The sequence below is a fragment of the Cherax quadricarinatus genome, chromosome 30 (assembly GCF_038502225.1).
Source record: "Cherax quadricarinatus isolate ZL_2023a chromosome 30, ASM3850222v1, whole genome shotgun sequence".
NCBI lineage: Eukaryota > Metazoa > Arthropoda > Malacostraca > Decapoda > Parastacidae > Cherax > Cherax quadricarinatus.
In genome coordinates this window covers 15,844,635-15,870,819 of record NC_091321.1, presented here as the reverse complement: position 1 = coordinate 15,870,819, position 26,185 = coordinate 15,844,635, and the positions used below count along the sequence as shown (strand labels likewise).

The 26,185-nt window shown below is 39.7% G+C and overlaps 1 protein-coding gene across 8 annotated transcripts in view; it reads left to right on the top strand.

The window, feature by feature from the left end:
• LOC128692672 (serine/arginine repetitive matrix protein 2) overlaps positions 1 to 26,185 on the top strand; it is a 76,366-nt gene that overhangs the window by 33,170 nt on the left and 17,011 nt on the right. For all 8 annotated transcript variants that reach the window (XM_053781951.2, XM_070089943.1, XM_070089942.1 and 5 more), the window contains 5 exons: positions 1,349 to 8,372; positions 9,177 to 9,359; positions 10,297 to 10,737; positions 10,903 to 11,154; positions 22,269 to 22,444. In XM_053781951.2, coding sequence (XP_053637926.2) covers positions 1,349 to 8,372; positions 9,177 to 9,359; positions 10,297 to 10,737; positions 10,903 to 11,154; positions 22,269 to 22,444 — 8,076 coding nt within the window. The remainder of the gene's footprint in view (positions 1 to 1,348; positions 8,373 to 9,176; positions 9,360 to 10,296; positions 10,738 to 10,902; positions 11,155 to 22,268; positions 22,445 to 26,185) is intronic.

Below are 26,185 nucleotides of genomic sequence, written 5' to 3'. Positions count from 1 at the left end.
CATCACTATAATCATATGAGCATCACTGCAGTTATATGAGCATCACTATAGTCATATGATCATCACTAGAGTCATATTAGATGGATGTTTCCTTTAATATATTTAGAAAAATATAAAAACATTAAACATATTGATATATATAATGTTATAAGAAATGCAAGACAATAGCTTTAATATATTAAATGCTTGTTTTCATTAACTTTCAGCATATACACAAATGTTTTTATTCATAAAGTGTTTTTACTCGTAAAGTGACTTTATTCGTAAAGTGTTTTTATTCATAAATATTCGGAGACAATTTATAATTTGTGTATATATGTCTTTGTTTATCATTCTTTAAAAACATTTTTATTTACACAAATTTTATTTCATGGTACATTTTAGGAGTTGTTGCAACTTCGCTTAATAAGGAATTGTAATAAATGAGGATCTACTGCAATCATTTTCTCTGTGTAATCTGAGAAATCATTGATGCATGTATTTGTCATGTATTTGATGTGTATTTGAATTTTGATCCAGTATTGATTAGTAATACTACTACTCCCTCCCTTCATTCTTTTCTTTGGGAAAACAGCACAAGCAATCATATGGTTAACTTGAATTCCATAATTGTAATTAAGGTTGGGATTCCTTCTTTTAATTCTTGAGTTTTATCTGTAAGTTCATCATGCTTGTACACAGTGCTGTTCCTTCTTTTAATTCTTGAGTTTTATCTGTAAGCTCATTATGTTTGTACACAGTGCTGTTCCTTCTTTTAATTCTTGAGTTTTATCTGTAAGTTCATCATGTTTGTACACAGTGCTGTTCCTTCTTTTATTTCCTGAGTTTTATCTGTAAGCTCATTATGTTTGTACACAGTGCTGTTCCTTCTTTTATTTCCTGAGTTTTATCTGTAAGCTCATTATGTTTGTACACAGTGCTGTTCCTTCTTTTATTTCCTGAGTTTTATCTGTAAGCTCATTATGTTTGTACACAGTGCTGTTCCTTCTTTTATTTCCTGAGTTTTATCTGTAAGCTCATTATGTTTGTACACAGTGCTGTTCCTTCTTTTATTTCCTGAGTTTTGTCTGTAAGCTCATTATGTTTGTATACAGTGCTATTCCCTCTTTTATTTCCCGAGTTTTATCTGTAAGTTCGTCATGTGTGTATACAGTTATGTACATTACTTTGACATTCATGTCTGTCATGTTTCTAGGGTGTTGGATATCACGTGGGGTTGATGGGTTTTGTGGGTGTGACTAAGGTCCATAGAGAATGGGAGGTATAGGACCTGGAGTGTTTGTTTTAATTATGTTATTTTGTAATGTGTACTAATTTACTTTTGCTATTAATTGAATCCTGCTTGCAGGTACTCACCGAGCCGTGTAACGGCTGATGATGATGAGAGAGATCCACCACCATCATTTGCTGCAGTCGCTAGTACTGCTTCAATTCCCACCCCAGTTACTCCTGTTTTAACTAGTACTGCTTCTGTTGCACCTATTACTACTCATTCTTCTACTACTGCTGGTGATATTAGTACTACTGTTAATACTTCTGCTGCTTCTACTATTACCTCCACTGCCATTACACCTTCCATTTCTTTACCAGTTGATACTTCTCCTATTACTGCTACTAGTACTACCACTGCTAGTACCACTATGACTACTACTACTACTGTGACTGCTCCTTCTACCCCTGCAGCTACATCAACTGCTTCTCCCTCTCCTCCTGCTGATCCATCAACACCTCTTACAAAGACTGGTGTGAAGACAAATTTACCAAAGCTTTTGGGAAAACAAGAGGCCAAAAAAAGACTCTTGGCTTTTTCTGGAAGGGGAAAAATGTCATCATTTTCTCTAGCAAAGACTACCAAGCCTTCTGCAAAGTCTGCTTTAGGAGAGGAGGAAGAGGGACCTGATAAAAAAGATAAGAAACCGGGAGCACAGATAAAGAAGAAAAAGAAAGAAGAGAAAGTATCTATTATCGAGCAAATTCGGGATGAAGAGTCACGACTTAAAGAAGCTCTTGGGTTGAAAAATATGCTGTTTAATCCATATGGGCCTGGGTTGGCACCTGTTGCTAAACTCCTTGACAATCCAGAGGAGTTAAAGAGGTTTGAAATTATGGGGAAGTCAGTGAAGCAGAAACTGGAAGAATATGAAGCACGACAAATTGAGCGCTTCAGATTGAAAGAAAAGATAATAAATGACAAGTATGAGTACAAAAAGAGAGAAAAAGAGAAGGCCATTGAAAAAGAGAAAGAAAGAATCAAAGCAAAAGAGAAAGAAAAAGATAAGGATAAAGAAAGAGATAAGAAAAGTGATTTACCATCTGAGGAAAAGGAAGATAAAGTTGATGCAAGAGTTATTAAGGAAGAAATTAAGAAGAGGCCCAAGCATGTTCCCAAGTCTTGGCAAGAATTTAAGGCTGAAAATTTTGATTTTGAGCTTCTGAGGCAGGTTCGTCGAGAACAGTTCAGAAGGCGCAGCAGATCCCGAAGCCGTGACAGGGACCGCAGACGGCGTAGCCGCAGTATCAGTCGTGACAGGGGTAGAGGTGGGAGAGGTCAGGAAAAGTGGCCAATGTATGAAGAAAGTAGGATGATGTACCCAGTTAAAGCCTTGGCTTTAAACGGAAAGGAGAAAGAGTACCCAGCGCAGCTAATACATTACACCACCACAAAGCCGTCAATTTCATACAGTATCAATTCAAGCCGATACAAGGCTCATTATTATTCAAGATACGAACTCAAATGTAGAGAATCTTCAGAGACATGGGAGTTTTTGGACAACTTTTGGACCTCCAAACCACAGATACCACCAGTGACTGATAAATTTACTAGCACTGTAGTCTCAAGGCCTTGGTTTGCTAAATCATGGAATGCAGAAGAACTTCTACCTGATACAGTTATTGATAAACAGGTTCAGGAAGTGGCTATTGCCGCTACAAAGTCACGTTGGGATTCAGATAATGAGGAAGTTGAGCACACTGTTCCTGAAAGTGTCAAGGTTGAAGATGTGGCCGAACAAGAAGTGGATCTGCAAGACGAACCTGAAATAAAATCAGAGCCACCCATTGTTGCTGAAGAGGAAATTTCTCTCTCTGAAAATGATGTGAACACCGTGAAGAGTGAAAAGTTACAAGAGCAATCGGCAAAACCTTTCTCTGAAGATTTAACAGAAGAGTATGAGGCATTCATGCAAATGCTTGATGGAGGAATGCCAGGGAAGGAAGATGAAGAGATCAAAGAAGAAGACAATATATTATCTCCTTTAAATGAAGTTCAAGAGGAGGAAGAAGAAGAGTCTGATGTAGCAAATGAAGAAAAGGAGAGATCTCTCAATGAAGATGAACTGGAATTAGAATTAGAATCTGAATCTGATGTTCATTCAGATGAAAAGGATGATAATGCAAGTCAGAATTCAGAGGAGAGCTTTTTCTCTGAGAGAGAAACTGAGAAAATTGATGAAGAAGATATAAAAGAAGCAAAGTCAGATGAAGAAGAGAAGAAAAAACAAGAAAAATTAGAAAAGAAGAGGAAAAAACGTCTGAAAAAAGCCAAGAGAAAACAAAAGAAGGCCGAAAAGAAAGCAAAAAAGAAAGCCAAGAAAGAACTGAAGCGAAAGGAGAAGGAAAGAAAAAAGGCAGCCAAGATGAGTGAGGAAGAAAGCGATTCTGTTAAGTCTGAGGAGGAAAGTGACTCATCATTTGGTCGGTCCAAAGAGGATGAAACTGAAGCAATGTACGAGGAAGAGAGGAGAAGCAGCAACTACCGTGAGAGAGATTTTGACAGGAGAGGACCGTTCCGAGACCGAGGCCGGGGATGGAGAGGCAGAGCAAACTACAGGAAATTTTATTTTGATGGAAGGAGGGGGGGTTTCCGTGGAAGACCAGGTGACTGGAGATATGGCTATCGAGAGAGGGGATACGACAGGAAATTTGAACACGAGGAGTGGAGAGAAAAGGGAACCGAAAGGCGAGACTTTTTCAGAGGCAGAAGCTTCGATAGAAAAGAGGACTATGAAAACTTTAGAGAATCAGGCCGTGAGAAAGGAAGTGAAAGAAGGGAGAGCACACGAGAAAGAGACTATGATAAAGACGAGGAAGAATGGAGAGATTCATCACGGGAGAAAGGTGAAAGAAAGGAACCTGTTCGAGATAGAGAATTTGATAAGAAAGATTTTGAAGCCTGGAGGGAACTAGTCCGTGAAAAAGGACATGAAAGAAGAGAGGCACTTAAAGAAAAGAGTTTTGGAAAGAAAGATGTAGAGTGGAAAAATATGCTCCATGAAAAAGAGAGTAAAAGAAAAGAGAATGTTGAAGACAGTAGCTTTGAAAGAAAAGATTCTGATGATGAGAGTGATAGTGCTCATGAAGAGAGAGAAATATTCAGTGAAGGAAAATGTGAAGAAGAGGAGGAGGAGGAGGAGGAGGATCATGATCAGAAAAGAAGGGGTTTTGAAAAAGATTATGAAGATGAGGATGATAATGAAGATGAGGATGAGGGTGATATTGCTGTTGCTCCTGCTCCTGCTGTTCACGATGATGATAATGACAGCCCTTCATACACTCCTCCAAAACGCACATCTGGCAGTGAAATTGAAATTGACTTAACAGCAGAAGAGGATGAAACAGAAGATAAGAATAGTGGTACCTCAGATGATGACACAAGAGAAGAATTAGATTATGGGGAATTGGAAGATAAAGATGATGATGACGACGATGAAGAGCCACCATCTCCTGTTTCATCACCAGAGTTACATATAGAGCCAGCTTATGAATCTTCAGATGAAGAGAGTAAAGGAAAATTTAATTGCAAAAGGGAGAAAGATAGAATTAGTTGGGACCAAGAGGAGTCCAGTGGAAACACCAGTCACTCTTGGAGATCAAGAGAATCCTCTCCACATTATAGTCCAACAGTCCCAAGAGACTCTGTTAAAGATGGAGAATACATTCAGAGTCCTATAAGTGATACCTCTGGTTGTTATGATCTCAGTCCATCATCCAGTCTGGAATCAGAGCGTAACTCAAAAGAATTAGGAGACTATAAACCAAAGGTGGATAAAGTTTTGTCTGAATCACATAGCACTAAATATAATGAAAGCAAGAGAGCTACTTCTGATGTGATGAACTTTAAATTAGATGATATTCCATATCCACCAGCTGGTTCTGTATTTGTTAAAGATAGAGATGAAAGTGTCGTTCAGAGAGAGAGTGAGCGATACAGTCCTTCAAACATGTCCATGTCCCCCAGTCCACCATCATCATCCTCACCTGTGTCACCCACTAGATGTGGCTTACCCTTTGTGTCTATCTCTCCACCATCATCTCCTACACCAGTTCCATTTCCTGCCTCTATTGAGAACATCCCAATACCCCCATTGCCTGGGGCCCCATCTACAATTCATTCTGCAGGTGTGCCTCATCCAAAGAAAATCCCAATGCCTACAGCTGGTATACCATTGCCTTCAGTACCACCACCCAGTACTAGTTCCAGAACTCCTAGTATTTCTTTGCTTTCTGTTCCACCACCTAGTGGATTTTCAATTTCAAAAAAGACTGCTTCATCATATACATTTTCATCTTCGACTGAGCAGAATAAACCTTTTCCATTATCTGTTCCACCTCCAGGAACAGAAACTGCATCTTCTGCTAATGTTCCAATTGCATCAGTAAATATGGGAGTGCATGCATCTCAGACTTCCATTCCACCTACAAAACTGCCATTTACTGCCCCACCACCCTCAGCACGTCCAGCTTTTATTCCTCTGTCTGTTCCTCCTCCTTCAGTTCAATTGTCAGTCCCACCATCATCAGTCCCTCCTCCAACAGTTCTCTCGAGGACTGCTCCCTTGCCAGTGGCATCCCAGGCTGTTCCTCCTTGCTCAGATGCTTCTCTTTCAGCTCCTTCAGGACTTTCAGTAGAATCTCCTGTGTCAAATTCCCCACCTTCTCAAGAAAAGCCTCTTCCTCCTGTAGTAGTGCTCTCGCCAACAGCAGTTCCAGTACCTATTCTGGATGAAGATAAAGATGCTAACTCTCTTAAAGCTGAAGAAACTAACAGTGAAAAATCTCCTAGTGAAGATAAAGAAGAAGCAGTTACTTCGAACCAAGTGATAACAAGATGGATTGAGAAGAGTACCGAAGAAGATCAAGTCCAGGATACCAAATATGAAGAGTCTTTAATAAAAAGTTCCAGATCAGTACCAATTACATTTAGATTGGGTGCTTCTAAGCAGAGCACTGTAAAACGTCTACAGAAGGGGCTGTTGCCTGAATTTCTTCATGAAGAAGAGGAGGAGGAATGCTTAAAAGCAAAACCTTCAGAAGAAGAGGGTGACAATGTTGAAGAGGCCTCTGATAATGTATCAGAGTCCTGTGAGCCTCGAAAGCTGTCTTTGCCAGTCTCAAAAATGTGGGAGTCTTCAACTGATGAACACACAGAGGATCGGAAGATAATTAAAGGGGATGATTCACCACAAATGTCATCATCCTCTTCTAAAAGCAGAGTTCGAAGATCTAGGTCACGATCCCCTCGAAAAATTCGCTCCTCACAAAAAAGCAGATCTCCACAAAGAAGAAGATCCCCCCATAAAAGCAGTTCTCCATTAAGAGACAGGCCATCTCCAAGAGGACAGTCTCATGAAAAAAGTAAATCTCCAAAAAGTAATAGAACGTTAGTGAAGAGTAAATCACCCCAGAGAAGTCCATCTCCAAGAAGGAGCAGGACACCCTTGAGGAGTAAATCTCCAAAGAGAAGTAGATCACCTCGAAGATCCAGAGACTCAAGGTCCAGTAGTTGGTCTCCAAGAAGGATAGTAAGTCGGAGATCTCCTGAAAGGAAAAGAAAAATGTCACCGGAATACAAAAGACAGCGTGGCAGTCCAGAAAGGGGGAAAAATAAGGAACCTGCAGGCCCTCGTAGATCAAACCGAGGTCTTCGTGAAACTAAGTCTCCAATTCATTCATCTGGAACAAGGCCAGGGAGGGAGAAGCGCTCACCCAAACGTTTTCAGAGTCCTAGCCCTGTGCCTGTTAGGGATGATAGAATAGGACCACACTTTTCTAGTCCTGACTCAAGGCATAGCAGAAGTCCAGATAAAGTTAGAACTTTCATTCATGGACCAAGAACCCCCGAAAGAACTGGAAAGGACGGGCTTGAGAGATCACCCAGGCGACATTTTGCTTCACCTCTTCGTGAAGGAGGGTACCATGGGGATCACAGTGGAGAGAGGCTAGTCAAGAGAACTCCTGAAAGATCACCATCTCCAGGAATGCGAATGGATCAGAGGTTGTATTCAAGTCCTCAGGGTCATATGATGAGACAGGAGTATAGGCTAAGCTGCAGCCCTGACTCCAGGAGCCCAGATGGACGACTAATTCGCCATCATAGTCCTACTCATAGAAGTGCTCTCTGGAGCCCCGAAAGACAGCGTCATCAGAGCCCAGGCTGGAGAAGTCCTCATTATAGGAGTCCTGAGCACCGTTCACAGTACTCTCCAGGGAGAGACCAACGAAGTCCTCAGCGACGCTGGAGTCCTCATAGATCACCACTCAGGTCTCCACGAAGGTTGTCACATCACAGGTCACCTCGCAGATCACCTCATAGGTCACCTATTCGAAGATCTCCATCGAGTAGGTCACCCCTTCGTAGATCTCCCTCAAGCAGGTCTCCAATACGCAGATCACCACTGAGAAGATCTCCCCTAAGAAGGTCTCCTACAAGGAGATCTCCAATAAGGAGATCTCCATTAAGAAGGTCTCCCATTAGGAGATCACCATTGAGGAGATCTCCCATAAGAAGGTCTCCTTTGAGAAGATCCCCTATTCGAAGGTCACCTCTACGTAGATCACCCCCACGTAGATCTCCCCGAAGATCACCAAGAAGATCTCCACGAAGGTCCCCTCGGCGATCACCACGCAGATCTCCTCGAAGATCTCTTTCACCTGCTAATGATGACTTTGATTATGAACGTCACGAAAGGGGTTGGAATAACTGGGACTGGGAACGAGAAAGAGAGTCTGAACAAGAGCCAGAGCATAAGGACCATGAGCGCTGGTCTGAACGTGCTCATAGTCCAAGAAGCAAAGCTCCAATAGAACCGTACTACAAACAGCACAGCAAAAGTTCAAATCGTAGTGAAGGTACAATTAAAATTGATGCTGACTCAACGATTAGTGATTCCGAGCTTACCAGAAGAGAGCAGTATGGCCGTGCCACTAGAGATTCATCTTCCTCTCCCAGAGATTCACCCAGACGACTCTCACTTGACGAGCGACTTCAACAGGAACATGGAGTGGATGTTGAAGAGGAACGGCAGAAGCAGATACAACAACAACATCCACAGCCACACGTATATAACTGGGGCTACCAAGCACGTCCTGTCCAGGTACATGATTTTTTCTTTTCTACATGTATAGTACATATAGTCAAATCCTTGATTTCACAGGCTTCCTGATTCAAGGATTAGATTATCCAGCATTTTTTTCTGATAGGTAACTAGCAAATGAATTAGCTCATTCAAGTTTTCTTTGGCAGTGCCCATTGTTTTAGGGATCTGGACACAGCCCCTTAATTGAAAAATTAACATTAGTGTTGCATTCATAATGGGCTTAGTTTTTCCATTTTGATTATCATTCACTCCATCTCTGAATGCAAATGTTAACCAGAATAGCAATATTTACAGAGATATTATGTCCTCTGAAACCTAAAATGAGCCCAAACACAGAACATTATTTATTATGCTGACATAATTTTGTGTTATTCATGGATTTTAAATTCACAGTGCTCTACAGTATACCGAATATACTATTGTACATACAATTTATAGATACAGTATATTGCAATAAACACTGAAAATTTAGGAATTAAAAGTACAATTTATCCAGCTGATTTTGTTCAATATTTCAGAAGCTTATTATATCAGGATCTTGTTATTTTGAAATTTACCGTACTTACATTCAGTATACCCTTATCTTTACTTTCCTGTATACATATTTCTTAATAGTTCTTAGTCCTTTGTTTCCCATGTCCCTTTCTGAGAAAGATGCTCAAGTACTAACATCAAAGTAACAGTGAATAGTTTCATATTTATCGTAAGTTTACCATCATAATTTCATTACCACTGTCAGCCCCATAACACTTTTATTGCCATTGTCTGCTCCACAATATTTTTATGACCACTGTCTGTCAGGTGCACCAGTTCCACTATGCCTATGATGGTGGTGAGGGAGGCAGTGTGGGGAGTGAGGGTGGGAGTAGTGAGGGAGCATCAAGAGTCATCCAGGTGGGCAACATGCTGCAAGTGCTCCCACAGGATCCTTCAGCTCCAGTGACACATTCACCCATGATTGTGCAGACGGGTAATGTTATTCAGGTGAGATCTTCATTATCAGCTATAAGTAAAATTTAAGCTACAATAAATAGAAAACAACATCATATCTGAGTGATTCATATATACTAGGGAAGGATTTGTAAGTGTAATTATTGAGCTTTATTTACTCACAATGAATGAATGTAGGGGACGAGCTCTACCTCCAGACTCTGTTATCTAGCATAATTGTTGATATTAGTTTGTCATGTTTATTTTTGAATCCACATATGATATCCTCTTATAGTATTGTTCCTTAGTTCATTCCATTCTTTACACTATCCTTACTCAGCAAATACAGTTTCTTACAGAAGGTTGAGAGGTTGTTGTTCTTACAGAACAACAACCTCTCAAGCTGATCACAGAAGGGATCATTCCACGTGTGATAACATTTATGTCTGATTATGACTAAGTATTTTGTATATACTCGATAATCATTAGATATCCTCTGGATTTACATTCCTTCAGAGTTATAAGGTCAAGTTCAAAAAGTCATTCCTCACTTTAGTACTATAACCTTTTTAGCTCCCAATCATTAGATATCCTCTGGATTTACATTCCTTCAGAGTTATATTGTTCTGGTTCATGTAGCATGTTCAGTGGCATGTCAAAAAATAACATTAAATTATTTTTTGACATGCCACTGATGTTATTTTGTGGAATGTCCCTTATGTTATTCTTTGGCATGCCTCTGATATTATTCTGGGGTATGCCACTGATGTTATTCTGGGGCATACCACTGATGTTATTCTGGGGCATACCACTGGTATTATTCTGGGGTATACCACTGATGTTATTCTGGGGCATACCATTGATGTTATTCTGGGGTATACCACTGGTATTATTCTGGGGCATACTACTAATGTTATTCTGTGGCATGGATAACATGCAATCATACTTTGACTACTTACAAATTTTCTAGAATTTTAGTTGTGTATTTCAGGTGGTGCCAGCAGAGAATATGCCAATGCTTGGGGCAGAAGTGGTACCAGGTATCCCGGTGTCTAATAGTGGAGTGGTGGGAATGAGCAGTGTAATGCAAGTAGTTGCAGGAGGTGTAGTAGGGATGCCTGGCTCATCGCCAGCTCCAGTACAGGCTCCAGTTGCTCCTTCTCCTACCTCTTTGTTGGCATCACCCAGTGAAATGTCCCCCATTGCTAGGTCCTCCGTCCTGTCTTCTCTATCTTCAGCAGTTCCAGTGCCTGTCCCTGCCTCTATAAGTTCACCAGTTGCAACTCAAGTGGCTTCTGTTGCCTCATTAACTTCACCCACCACAGAGCTCTCAAATACTCTTGCTGGTGCAACGTCATCCATACTTTCTCTGTCGTCTTCTGCCCACGCTGCAGGACTGCCAGTCGCACGAATAATCTCTCTCTTACAGCAGGTTTGTCTGTATTTGTTTTCCTAATTATATTCTTGGAAATTGTATTTGTATTGTTAATGGAAAAAATAATAATCGTATAGCCCGAATGAATCATTCATTTTGTTAATTGATTAATAAATGTGTAACATTTATCATTGTTTCATTGCTATGTATGAATCCAAACAGCAAATGCCAAGCATCGGTGAAACTATGATAGATCCAGAGGTTGCTGCTGCAGCTAAAGAAAAGGAGAAGCAAGAAAGACGAGAAAGGAAAGAGAAACGGAGGCGTGAAAGGGAAGCCCGACGGGAGCTGAGACAGAGAGAGCGTGAACGTCTTCTGTTACTACAGCAACAGCAGCAGCAGCAGCAGCAGCAGCAACAGCAAGAGGAAGAGGAGAAACAATCTTCAGATACTGAAGATGAAGTTCTCATAAGGGTAAGTTAAAGTGCATTCAGATAAAATATAATGGTGAGTGGGTTGGCAGTGGTGATGAGGGTAAAATACCCTCTGCCTGAAGCCTTCAGGAAGTTGCAATGATGTTAAGTAAAGGACTTTTGAGCAAGAAGACATTGAAGCTGCCCATCCTTTATTTTTTTTTTTTTTTACCTAAATCAAATTATTTTTCATTTCCCAGGCAGTTTAAAACCCTCCACTCCCTTTGGGTTTAGCATTTTAAGTATTTAGCCAGACATTGTAGAACTAGCCATTGCAGTATTTAGCCAGACATCTTAGAAGCCACTTCTGCATTCTGTCACTGAATTACATCAAATCAGTTCTCAAAGGTAGTATTCACCCCAAAACAACATACCAATAGCTTTTAAATTTACGAACCCCTAGGGGCCAAGGGCAGTACAACGTAACCAAATCTCCAGCTTCAACACTTAGCGAAACTAGAGAACTCTAACACCACGCACCATATAAAAATAGTAAAACAGTGGAACCTTGGTTTTCGTTTGCCCTGGTTTTCGTCAAATTCAGTTCTTGACGACTTTTTTCGTCAAAATTTTGTCTCGATTTTCATTCATCACCTCAGTTTTCGTCGGTCCACCATACCGAACGTGTCCACCTGCCCATGCCCACACAAAGCATCCCACGCGTTCTGAGTCAGTCTGGCTTTGTTTCTCGTCGAGTGAGTATTACCCTGCACATTCGTCTGAAACATTTCTTAACCCTTTGACTGTTTACGTCGTATATATGCGTCTTACGTGCCACTGTTTCTGACGTATTTATACGCGTAAATTCTAGCAGCTTCAAATCGAGCGGGAGAAAGCTGGTAGGCCTACATGAGAGAATGGGTCTGAGTGGTGGGTGTGCACCCTGTGAAAAAAATCTGGGACTCAGTGGTGCATTGTGGGAACGCCATCTTGGTAGTCCATTTTCACCATGCCTCGCAGTAAGAAGTACCTCACTCCTTGGCGGATTGGAGGTCTTTTTTTTCCCAAGTGATAGCTCTAACAGCGATGAAAGTGTCAGTGAAAGTGAATTCCATGGTTTTCAAGCGGGTGTGACTGAAAAAAGTGCCCAGGATAACGTAATTGGTGATGAAAATCCAGATGACCCACGACCTTCCACCTCTGGTGCTGGGCCGGCTCGTTCACGTTCACGTTTACCTGTACCAGGACGAAAGAGGAAATTATTTGCCCGTGTACAAGACTCGGATGTGAGCAGTGAAAGTGATAATGATTTCAAAGTTGATAAATTAGACACATGTGCAACTCTTGGGTATCTTTATTGAGGAAACGTTTCGCCACACAGTGGCTTCATCAGTCCATACAAAGGAGAATCTTGAAGAACAGGAGGAGAATGAGGTAATCAGTCCCTCAACCTTGAGTCGATGTGGTCAGTCTAATTTATCAACATGTCGGTTCTGTGAACCATTCATCTACAAACTGATTTCAAAGTTATTGAAAGCAGTTCTAGTTGTGACAGTGAGAGTGAATATTCCCCAATGAAGCGGCAGTATATACAACGTAGCATGCAGTCTGGTAGTGTTTCATATGCTGTTCCAAAGGGAAGGAGTAAATCTCAGAGTACATCCCGTGGCCCTACACCACGACCTGATAGTGAAGATGACGATATTGTTACGATGGGTATGAATGATGTGAGTGAGGCAGCAGGTGGTGGTGGTGATAGTGATGGTGGCATCAGTCATGTGGCACCAGCAGTGGGCCACGCTACTACCCATGCTGCTTAATCTGCACAACCAGCCTCACCCAACCCCACACTCCCACAACCTGCACAACCACAATCTGCACAACCACAACCTGCACAACCACAATCTGCACAACCACAACCTGCACAACCACAATCTGCACAACCACAATCTGCACAACCACAACCTGCACAACCACAACCTGCACAACCACAACCTGCACAACCACAACCTGCACAACCACAACCTGCACAACCATGTTTCAATATCCGGAACCCACCAGCAGACTGCATCTGGGATTGGCAGCAAGGTGACGAGTTGGTTCCCAGTCCCCATGACTTTGATGAAACACAAAGTGGAATACGGCCATTGTGTACACTTGGGAACAATGCTATTGAACTGGAATGCTTTCAGTTATTCTTCGATGAACCCCTGATGGACATTATTGTCAGGGAAACCAACACATACTATGAGTACACCATGGCAAATACAATTCTCTCACCAAGACCATGGCTACACCAGTGGAAGGACACAACTGTGGCATAGATGTACCTGTTTTTTGCCACAATAATGCTTATGCCACATGTGTATAAGCACACTGTCACCACATACTGGGCAACAGAACGCGTGATTTCAACCCCAGGTTTTAGTGACATCATAGGTGTGAATCGTTTCTTGATACTGTTACGTATGTTACACTTTTAAGACAAAACAAGGCCTGACAGAAGCGACAGTTATATAAGATCAGAAATGTGTTTATGTACCTGAAACAAAAGTGTTGCATATCTTATTATCCCTTCAGAAAGCTTGTTATTGATGAGTCTTTGATTTTATTTAAAGGAAGACTCTCATTCAAGCAATACATACCAAGCAAGAGGAAACACTTTGGTATAAAGTTATTTGTACTGTGTGATTGCAAAAGTGGTCTCGTTTTGGATATCATTGTGTACACTGGCAGTAATACATTGAGAGATACCAGGAAGTTATTGGGTATCTCTGGTGAGGTGGTTCAAACAATGATGGAATCATATCTTGGTAAGGGGCATATATTATTTACTGATAACTGGTACACAAGCCCCATACTCAGTGATTTCTTGCGAGTGAACCTGACAGACGTGTGTGGCACAATGTGTGGTAATCGTAAACATATGCCAAGGTTCGACGCTGGCACTCACAGAGGTGAGGTGCAAGCCTTTGCTGCCAATGACATCATGGCATTTCGGTGGCATGACAAACGTGATGTTACATTGTTGACATCAGTTCACTGAAATGAAATGGCACATATTGGCAGGCACAATAGAGAGACCAATGAACCCATTCTAAAACCTGCAGCTGTCATGGACTACAACCTCAATATGCACTTAGTGGACAAATGTGACCTGTAGATTGGGTTGGCTGATTGTGTACACAAGAGTTATAAGTGGTATATAAAACTTTTTTTCCATCTTGTTGATATTTCCATGCTAAATGCTTATAACATATACAAGTTGAGGACCAACAACAAACCAAAATATGGTGAATTTTGTTCGTCAGTCATCAGACAAATAATCACCAAGTACCAAGGAGCAACACCTGCAATAGACCAGCGCCCACGAAATTACCAACACACGCCATCTCGTTTGAGGCCTGGTGATCACTACCCCATACAACTGCTTCCTACTGCTTTCAAGAAAAATGCTCAGAAGAGGTGTTTTGTATGTGGACGTACCACAAAACGCCCACAAACACACTGGGACACTCGTTTTATGTGTGAGGAGTGTCAAGTGCCACTCTGCATATACCCGTTTCAAAGAGTTCCACAAGCTGCAGCAGTTCTAGGAAAGTGTTCAGCGACTGTGCATATGTATATATATATTATGGAACAATAGTAATAAGCAATGTTTTGTATTGTTTGTGTAAAAAAGTTTTATACACAAACTAATAGTGATAATGTTTGTTCAGTTATTGTGTTGTAAACAATGAATGTATATTTGAACAATGCACCTTACTTTGGTCTCACAGGCCACATAAGTTACTTAGAAAAGAATAATATTGGAAAATACAAGAAACCTTCGAATTGGAGTAAATAAAAGAATACCGGGTGGGCGGCATTCGCCGCTGTTGCCATACACCGCTCTTTTTCTGCCAACTTTGCACCTCTGTATCTCAGTAAGTACTGATGGCAAAAAAAATTTTTTAGGCTTAAAACACTTAGTAAAATAATCCTAACATTTTGGTAAGAAGAAAAAAAAATTTTTTTTTTTAATATTTTGCGAAATAGAATGACAGTTTTAGAAAGGGGCCTGCAACAGTCAAAGGGTTAATAATCCATTGTTTTTTGTGCTTGTTTATTGAGTGTGACTGCTAAATAAGCCACCATGGGGCCAAAGAAAGTTCCCAGTGCCAGTCCTTTGATAAAGAAGGCGAGAATCACAATAGAATTCAGTTGTGGCCAGAATGTGTCCAAGAGAAGGATTTTGAAGGATTTGAGGCTGACCCTGACAACCCTACACCTGTTGTGGAATCTATTGTGGGTTAGGGGAAGTCCATGGGGTTGGATGTGAGTGGCCAGGATGTGGAAGAGTTGGTGGACGACCACAGGGAAGAGCTAACCACTGAAGAGCTGCAACACCTTCAGCTGGAACAACAACAGATCGCAGCTGAGGAAATTGCTTCAGAGGAGGAGGAAGAGAGAAGGGAGAATGTGCCTTCTTCAGTGATTAAGGACGTGTGCAAAGTGGAGTGAGTTGCAAAGTTTTGTGGAGAAATATCACCCTAACAAAATTGTTGTAAGCCATGTTTGCAACACATTCAGTGACAATGCCTTGTTCCATTTTAGGCAAATCCTAAAGAGTCGCCAGAAACAGACCTCTCTGGACAGATTTTTTTATGCGACAGGGGTCCAGTGCCAGTAAAAGGCGAAGAAGGGAAGTAACCCCAGATAGGGACTTGATACCTGAAGTCCTTATGGAGGGGGATTCCCCCTCCAACCAATAACCTCTCCTCTCCCTCTCCCCTCCTCGTGTCTTCCATATACCAACAAGAGTCTTCAATAAAGGTAAAAGTGATATTAAATGTTCATTTATCCATTTCATTAGTCCTTGATATTTATTTCTCATTTTTTCTGTATGTAAAACTATAGTTATTCTCTATAAAATGTATTTTTTGTTAATACTTTTGGGTGTGTGGAATGGATTAATTGGATTTACATTATTTCTTATGGGAAATATTGCTTCAGTTTTCGTCAAATTTGGTTTTCATCAGACTTTCTGGAACAAATTAATGACGAAAACCAAGGTTCCACTGTAATGTAGTACCTTGGTAGTAGGCTGGTAGACATCAGCTGCCTAGGGAAGCACTACCATCCTACCAAGTGAGTGTAAAATGAAAGCTTTTAATTGTTTTACATGATGGTAGGATTGCTGGTGTCTTTTTTTCTTTCTTATAAACATCCAAGAGTTCAGGTACGTCTTGCTACTTCTACTTACACTTAGGTCACGCTACACATGCATGAACAAGCATATATATACACACTCCTCTTGGTTTTCTTCTATTTTCTTACTAGTTCTTGTTTTTGTTTATTTCCTCTTATCTCCATGAAGAAGTGGAACAAGAATTCTTCCTCCATAAGCCATGCACGTCTTAAGAAGCAGCTAACATGCCGGGAGCAAGGGGCTAGTATACATTACTAAAGTCAAAAAGAGAAACTTTTGTTTTTCTTTTAAGGCCACCCTGCCTCAGTGGGATACGGCCAGCTTGTTGAAAGAAGAAGAAGAATGTAGTATTTACCACTCTTTAGAATAACATTCAGAATACTGTACATACTGTTAAGGTAAGGTCATTACAGTAATTTAAGTATATGAGATACTAGGTTATATTGAAATTGCAAATTCATTATGAAATTTAGCCTTAAAGCTTGAGGGTATAAGATTTTTGGTGATTTATCTTGTGCTGTCAGCTAACAGTGGACACGGTATTTAGTTTTTCTGCTATTTTGATACAAAGCATTTACAGTGGACCCCCGCTTAACGATCACCTCCCAATGCGACCAATTATGTAAGTGTATTTATGTAAGTGCGTTTGTACGTGTATGTTTGGGGGTCTGAAATGGACTAATCTACTTCACAATATTCCTTATGGGAACAAATTCGGTCAGTACTGGCACCTGAACATACTTCTGGAATGAAAAAATATTGTTAACCGGGGGTCCACTGTATTTTATTTAAATAAATGGGATAGAAGAATTCATGGAAATCACTAATTCATAAAATTCAACTGTAAAATATGGGATATTTGTATTTGTTTTAATGTATCCACTGTGATCATTGGCAATCATCGTGTGCAGTTACCTAGCAATTTTTTTGTACCAGAATCATTCACTCAAATCTGGACACAATTTAAATTTGTTCAGTAATGAAACAAAATATTGATTGGGTACTTAGCAGTTCCTGGATATATTGCCCGTATAAAAAAATGGTGCCCCTAGATCCACCTTAGAGGACAAGTTATTTTTATAGTTTTTATGGGTTTGTATCTAAGATTAAACTACACCTTGTCTGTTTAGAAGTGTTCAGTTTAGGATGCCAAATTTTTTGGTTTAACAGGGATTGGGATGTTGGAATTTGACTACAGTAGGGCCCCACTTATACGGCAGGTTAGGTTCCAGGCTACTGCCAGAAAGCAGAATGCCATTTTTGCCAGACAACAAGTTTACACTAACTTAAATTAAGTTAGTAATGGAACTAGGCATTAAAAAACACAATAAAAAGTAAAATACATACACAGTACATTCATTACTTACCTTAAAATATTTGTAGACTTAATGTAGGATGAGACGCGAGTAGTATTTATTTGTAGGAAGTCAGGTGTAGGTAGCCAGTAGATGTAGGTAGCTGGTAGGTAGCCTGGGCTACATAGCTATACAATATTTAATGCGGCTCAGAGCCATATTATTACCATCGGCATACCATGTTCACTGAGTTTAATCTTTTCTAACAACTTCCTTTAGATGCCATCATAAATTAAGGGAGAAGTAATGAATAATTCATGTCGAGAATTTTAAACAAAAGTGTTGTGTGTTAAGGTGGAGTGACTAGGCCAAACGCAGATTCATACATGTTTTCTCTGATGCTAGACCAGAGAAAACATAATACTTTCTCTCCACCCAGCTACCACACCTCATAAATATAAACATAGTAGTATGTTTATTTGCTATGTAACAAGTTTCTTATATAATTTTGAAGAAAATAGCATAGATTAATGAAAATGTCTATATTAATGTAAAATAAGACATTTAATGTGCCCAAGAATGATTATTATATGTATTAGTATTAGTTAAGAAAACCTAGGGAATGAATGGATTTCTTTCTCTTTCTTTCAACACACCGGCCATATCCCACCAAGGCAGGGTGGCCCAAAAAGAAAAACGAAAGTTTCTCTTAAATTTAGTAATTTATACGGGAGAAGGGGTTACTAGCCTCTTGCTCCCGGCATTTTAGTCGCCTCTTACAACACGCATGGCTTACGGAGGAAGAATTCTGTTCCACTTCCCCATGGAGATAAGAGGAAATAAACAAGAACAAGAACTAGAAAGAAAATAGAAGAATACCTAGAGGGGTGTGTATATATATGCTTGTACATGTATGTGTAGTGTGACCTAAGTGCAAGTAGAAGTAAAAAGACATACCTGAAATCTTGCATGTTTATGAGACAGACAAAAGACACCAGCAATCCTACCATCATGTAAAACAATTACAGGTTTTCGTTGTACACTCACTTGGCAGGACGGTAGTACCTCCCTGGGCAGTTGCTGTTTACCAACCTACTACCTAGGATGAATGGATTTGTCATTTAAAAACAGAGGAGGGGAGTTAGTAGATGGGGAGCTGGAGGTATTGGGTAGATGGCGGGAATATTTTGAGGACCTTTTAAATGTTGATGAAGAAAGGGAGGCGGTAATTTCATACACTGGCCAGGGAGGTATAACATCTTTTAGGAGTGAAGAGCAGGATGTGAGTACGAGGGAGGTGCATGAGGCATTAGGTAGAATGAAAGGGGGCAAAGCAGCTGGAACTGACGGGATCATGACAGAAATGTTACAAGCGGGGAGGAGATACAGTGTTGGAGTGGTTGGTATTTTTGTTTAATAAAAATATGAAGGAGGGGAAGGTACCTAGGGATTGGCAGAGAGCATGTATAGTTCCTTTATATAAAGGGAAGGAGGACAAAAGAGATTGTAAAAATTATAGGAGAATAAGTTTGCTAAGTATACCAAGAAAAGTGTATGGTAGGGTTATTATTGAAAGAATTAGAGGTAAGACAGAATGTAGGATTGTGGATGAGCAAGGAGGTTTTAGAGTGGGTAGGGGATGTGTAGATCAAGTGTTTACATTGAAGCATATATGCGAACAGTATTTAGATAAAGGTAGGGAAGTTTTCATTGCATTTATGGATTTAGAAAAGGCATATGATAGAGTGGATAGGGGAGTAGTGTGGGAGATGTTGTAAGTGTATGGAATAGGTAGTAAGTTACTAAATGCTGTAAAGAATTTTTATGAGGAAAATGAGGCTCAGGTTAGGGTGTGTAGGAGAGAGGGAGACTACTTCCTGTTAAAAGTAGGTCTTAGACAGGGATGTGTAATGTCACCATGGTTGTTTAATATATTTGTAGATGGGGTTCTGAAGGAGGTAAATGCTAGGGTGTTGGGGAGAGGGATGGGATTAAATTATGGGGAATCGAGTACAAAATGGGAGTTGACACAGTTACTTTTTGCTGATGATACTGTGCTTATGGGAGATTCTAAAGAAAAGTTGCAAAGGTTAGTGGATGAGTTTGGGAGAGTGTGTAGAGGTAGAAAGTTGAAAGTGAACATAGATAAGAGTATGGTGATGATGGTATCAAATGATTTAGATAAAGAAATATTGGTATCACATTGGAGAGAGGGAGTATGGAAAAAGTGAATGTTTTCAGATATTTGGGAGTTGATGTGTCAGCGGATGGGTTTATGAAGGATGAGGTTAACCATAGAATTGATGAAGGAAAAAAGGTGAGTGGTGCATTGAGGTATATGTGGAGACCAAAAGCATTATCTATGAAGGCAAAGAAGAGAATGTGTGAAATTATAGTAGTACCAACACTCTTATATGGGTGTGAAGCTTGGGTTGTAAATGCTGCAGCGAAGAGGAGGTTGGAGGCAGTGGAGATGTCCTGTCTAAGGGCAATGTGTGGTGTAAATATTATGCAGAGAATTCAGAGTGTGGAAATTAGGAGAAGGTGTGGAGTTAATAAAAGTATTAGTCAGATGGCTGAAGACGGGTTGTTGAGGTGGTTTGGTCATTTAGAGAAAATGGATGAAAGTAGAATGACATGGAGAGCATATAAATCTGTAGGGGAAGGAAAGTGGGGTAGGGGTCATCCTAGAAAAGGTAGGAGGGAAGGGGTAAAGGAGGTTTTATGGGCGAGGGGATTGGACTTTCAGCAAGCGTGCACGATTGTGTTAGACAGGGGTGAATGGAGACGAATGGTTTTTGGGACCTGACGAGCTGTTGGAGTGTGAGCAGGGTAATATTTAGTGAAGGGATTCAGGGAAACCAGTTATTTTTCTATAGCCAGACTTGAGTACTGGAAATGGGGAGTACAATGCTTGCGCTTTAAAGGAGGGGTTTGGGATATTTTCAGTTTGGATGGATATGTTATATATCTTTGTATATGTTTCTAAACTGTTGTATCTGGGCACCTCTGCAAAGACAGTGATTATGTATGAGTGAGGTGAAAGTGTTGAATGATGATGAAAGTATTTTCTTTTTGGGGATTTTCTTTCTTTTTGGGTCACCCTGCCTCGGTGGGAGACAACCGACTTGTTGAAAAAAAAAAAAATAGTATTATTACTGGCGTTAAGACTAGAGGGACACTCTTAGTGATTTTAATGTGTACCTGCATGCCGCCAGCGCAGTGTGTAAGTATATTTAGGTACAGGTACATATAAGTATAATTATCAGAGTACAGTACATATAAATATGCAATAACTTTAAAACACTTGAAATTTTGGAAAGTTTCCAGACATAATAGAGAGATGTGCTCATGGAGAATGCAAACAAACTGGGTGGGGCACGCCATATTAGAAAGACGGGTTGCCATATAGAGAGTTTTGGTCATAATTTGAAATTGCCCTATTAGAGGAATGCCATAAGGCATAATGCCATAAAGCAGGTCTGTTGTCTTCTAGCTCTTCTTGTGTGTTTCTAAACTCCCTGGGTTGTGTAACTGATGGATTTCTAGATGCGTAGTGATCTTGCTTCTTAGGACCTTTCAAAGATTTTTATGATATGGGATGTTAGTGCTATTGGTCTGTAGTTCTTTGCTGTTGCTTTACTGCCCCCTTTGTGGAGTGGGGCTATGTCTGTTGTTTTTAGTAACTGTGGGACGACCCCCGTGTCCATGCTCCCTCTCCATAGGATGGAAAAGGCTCGTGATAGGGGCTTCTTGCAGTCTGGCCCTGGGGCAGAGTGCATGGGCATGTCATTTATCGCCTGTTCGAAGTCATTTGGCGTCAGGATAACATCGGATAGGCTTGTGTTAATCAAATTTTGTGGCTCTCTCATAAAAAATTCATTTTGATCTTCGACTCTCAGTCTGGTTAGCGGCTTGCTAAAAACTGAGTCATATTGGGACTTGAGTAGCTCACTCATTTCCTTGCTGTCATCTGTGTAGGACCCATCTTGTTTAAGTAGGGGCCCAATACTGGACGTTGTTCTCGATTTTGATTTGGCATAGGAGAAGAAATACTTTGGGTTTCTTTCGATTTCATTTATGGCTTTTAGTTCTTCCCGCGATTCCTGACTCCTAAAGGATTCTTTTAGCTTAAGTTCGATGCTTGCTATTTCTCTGACCCTACTGTACTAACAAGCTGGACTACAATGATAATTTAAAAATATTATCTGTGCATCTATTGATTACCAGAACTAGGGATACCATACATTCACCTAATCAAGTAGTTTTAGATTGTCTTCTCAGTGTTTTACTATTTAAGATATTCCTTTGTATTCGGAACTGTTTTATTTCTTTTTTCTTGTTGGCTCTTCTTGTGTGTTTCTACTCCCACCTTCTTTTAGCCTTGCACTTAAATATAAGTTTCTTAAGCATAAATGCCACTATTTCTTTCATTCTTTTTTCCTCATGCAGATAATTGGCATATGCTTCACAGAGATAATGAAATCATCATTTTAAATTGTTCGGTAAATGTTTTAGTACTCTTCAAGAATTTTTAACATTTTACAGTACTTTTAAGTATTTTGAGAGTATTCTACCATACGTAACACAGCAGAATTTTCTTTTGGTACAAAGCATGAAAGCGCATAGATAGATGTTTAGCAGTATTGATAAATACATGTATATTAACTTCATTAATCCACAACACAGGAGGCTATGTCTGAAGTTCCAGTGATAGGATCTCCTGTACCAGAGTACGAAGTTATTGGGGATGATGACGATGATGATGACGACGATGATGAAAATGGTGCAAGGAAGAAACGTCGCTTGCCTCCTGTCCCTCTTCCTCCTCCTGATAAGGGCATCTTAATGAGTCCAACATACAGGTATGTTTGTTTATTTAATTTCATTATTAATCATCTTAACCTATGTGATTGTTAGTTTAAAATTACAGAAGCAGAGCTATTCTCAAGAAGCAGGTAGACTGGTTGTCTGTAACTGTTCTCAGAGGCAGTAGACTGGTTGTCTGTAATTATTCTGAGGCAGTAGACTGGTAATCTAACTATTCTCAGAGGCAATAGACTGGTAGTCTGTTACTGTTCTCATGGGTAGTAGGCTGGAAGTCTGCAGCTGTTCTCATGGACAGTAGGCTGGTAGACAGCAGCTGTTGTCATGGACAATTGGTTGGTAGACTGCAGTTATCTAAGGAGGTACTATTGGCCTGGTATATGAGTATGAAATGGAAGCTTGTTTAAATGTTTTACTTTTTAGCAGGACTTCTGGTCTTCATTACTGTCTCATGAGCATGTAATATGGCAAGGAAATCTTAATCTTCTTAATGGTTCTTAACCCCTTGACTGTCGCAACCCCCAATCCTGAGGTGTCTCCTGGTGTTGCAAAATTTGGAAAAAAAAAAAGAAAATTTTTTTTCTTATGAAATGATAGAGAATCTTTTCCCGATTGTAATGGCACCAAAAGAACGAAATTTGATGGAAAACTGACGAAATTACGCTCTCACGAAGTTAGCGACCTCGGCGATATTTACAAATCGGAGATTTCGCCCACTTTAAGCCCTATTTTCGGCTAATTCCATTGTTCTAGTCGACCAAAATCATAGCTATTTCTTTAGAGCTCCGTTTTTTTCTATCGATTGAGTACAAGAAACTGCCCATTTACCGATTTCAACTACCCAGTAACATGGTCAGAAATTTGCAATTTGGCCAATTTCACGAAAATTAAAAAATACGACAATTTCAAAATAAGGTCCAGAATGAACAGTGCAGACATTCCTGGCTCTAAAATAACATTTTCTTTGTTCATCAGTCACGTCTCCAGGTCCTTCTGATATTACTCTTGCTTTCTATTTTGAATTTTTATTCAAACAAAAAATAGAAGATTTACTGTTATGCAGACTACTGCAATACTGTAATAATTGTACAGATAATGTCAACCCACTCATGACTGCATATTAGAATGGCTAGTTGGACATTTATTGGACAATGACATCATTTGTTTACTTTTGAACATCGGCAAAAATCAAACATTTCCCCTATTTTGAGCTCCATTTCCAGGTTCTTTTTATAGTAAAACCAATCAAAACCAACCTCTATTTCTATAATATGTTTTCCATTCTATCAAATGAGACCAAGAAAACGAGAATACAACCATAAATACTATATGAAAATAGACCACAAATTCGGTATTTTAATTAAAAAAAACAGTCGAAGTTTTTTTTTTTCTCATTATGCATTGCGTGCTCCAGGATTTTTTTTATATGGTGTACACTGACCACACAAACCCATTCTCTCACATGTGGGCCTACCAGCTTTCTCCTGCTTGATTTGAAGCCGCTGGAATTTATGAGTATATATACGTCAAACACGGTGACTTGTAAGACGTATATATACGACCGAAACAGTCAAAGGGTTAAAACTGTAATATTTCCTTAACATTTAGGAAGCCTAGTTTGAGACTGGGTTGTGAACCTCTGAACTGTTAACATATAACAGATCAGGTATCTTTTCTCTGTTCCATCAAGTACCAGTACAGGCCGAGTACTTTGATGTGGTCCCAGTACTTTAAATGTTTTACTGATTATTCGTGGGGGGTAAATGACCTTTCTTAATATTCCAGCTTTGTTGTTTCTCCTTCCTCACTATGAGTTGTGAGCACTAGGCTGAAAAATTAGTTAAAAAAAAAAAAAAAAGACTGATAGAAGAAAGATGTGATAATTTCGTATTAGAATACAAAATAATTTGAAAAATAGATGAGGAAGATTATTTAAAACCATCAGCAGGGAAAACAAGACAAGAGACTATAGCTATAAGGTAAGGAAGAATTGACAAAGGGATGCTAGAAATATCTCTACAGAGTAGTAGAACAACGAATAAGATTATACAGTACAGTATGATAAATTAAGTTTCCTACTTATATTTGGTACAGTGGCAGAGTCTTGGCCCATTTTAGGGAAGTTTTAAAGAGACGCAAGAAACAGAGCTCTCTGGACAGTTTTTTTGCGAGACAGGACTCCAGTGACTCTCAAGGTGGTCCTAGTGGCATTAAGAAACAGAGAAGAGAAGTAACCCCAGAAAAGCAATTGGTACCCGAGGTGTTGATGGAAGGGGATTCCCCTTCCAAACAATAAATCATCCAATCAGTCAACCTCTCCAGTCTTCCATACTCAAAGAAGAATCGCCAATAAAGGTAAGTGTTATTCTGTTAATGTTTAATTCATCATTTTCCATTGTATTGTTTATGTACTACATCTATATTTCATGTAAAAAAAACTTTTTTGTTTTAATACTTCTGGGTGTCAGGAACGGATTAATTGAATTTACATTATTTCTTATGGGGAAAATTGATTCGTAAATCGTCCATTTCGATAATAGTCCCACTTCCAGGAATGGATTATGGACGATTATTGAGGGAGTGTGTTAGATAGGAGTGAATGGAGACGAATGGTACTTGGGACCTGACGATCTGTTGGAGTGTGAGCAGGGTAATATTTAGTGAAGGGATTCAGGGAAACCGGTTATTTTCTTATAGTCGGACTTGAGTCCTGGAAATGGGAAGTACAATGCCTGCACTTTAAAGGAGGGGTTTGGGATATTGGCAGTTTGGAGGGATATGTTGTGTATCTTTATATGTGTATGCTTCTAAACTGTTGTATTCTGAGCACCTCTGCAAAAGCAGTGATAATTTGTGAGTGTGGTGAAAGTGTTGAATGATGATGAAAGTATTTTCTTTTTGGGGATTTTCTTTCTTTTTTGGGTCACCCTGCCTCGGTGGGAGACGACCAACTTGTTGAAAATATAAATAAATAAATAAATAAATAAATAAATAAATAAATAAATATATATATATATATAATATAATATATATATATATATATATATATATATATATATATATATATATATATATATATATATATATATATATATATATATATATATTTTTTTTTTTTTTTTTTTTTTTCAACAAGTCGGCCGTCTCCCACCGAGGCAGGGTGACCCAAAAAAGAAAGAAAATCCCCAAAAAGAAAATACTTTCATCATCATTCAACACTTTCACCACACTCGCACATTATCACTGTTTTTGCAGAGGTGCTCAGAATACAACAGTCTAGAAGCATACACATATAAAGATACACAGCATATCCCTCCACACTGCCGATATCCCAAACCCCTCCTTTAAAGTGCAGGCATTGTACTTCCCATTTCCTTGACTCAAGTCCGACTATATGAAAATAACCGGTTTCCCTGAATCCCTTCACTAAATATTACCCTGCTCACACTCCAACAGATCGTCAGGTCCCAAGTACCATTTGTCTCCATTCACTCCTATCTAACACGCTCATGCACGCTTGCTGGAAGTCCAACCCCATTGCCCACAAAACCTCCTTTACCCCCTCTCTCCAACCCTTTCGAGGACAACCCCTACCTAACCTTACTTCCCCTCTATTGTATGTATGTATATATATATATATTTTTTTTTTTTTTTTTTTTATTATCACACCGGCCGATTCCCACCAAGGCAGGGTGGCCCGAAAAAGAAAAACTTTCACCATCATTCACTCCATCACTGTCTTGCCAGAAGGGTGCTTTACACTACAGTTTTTAAACTGC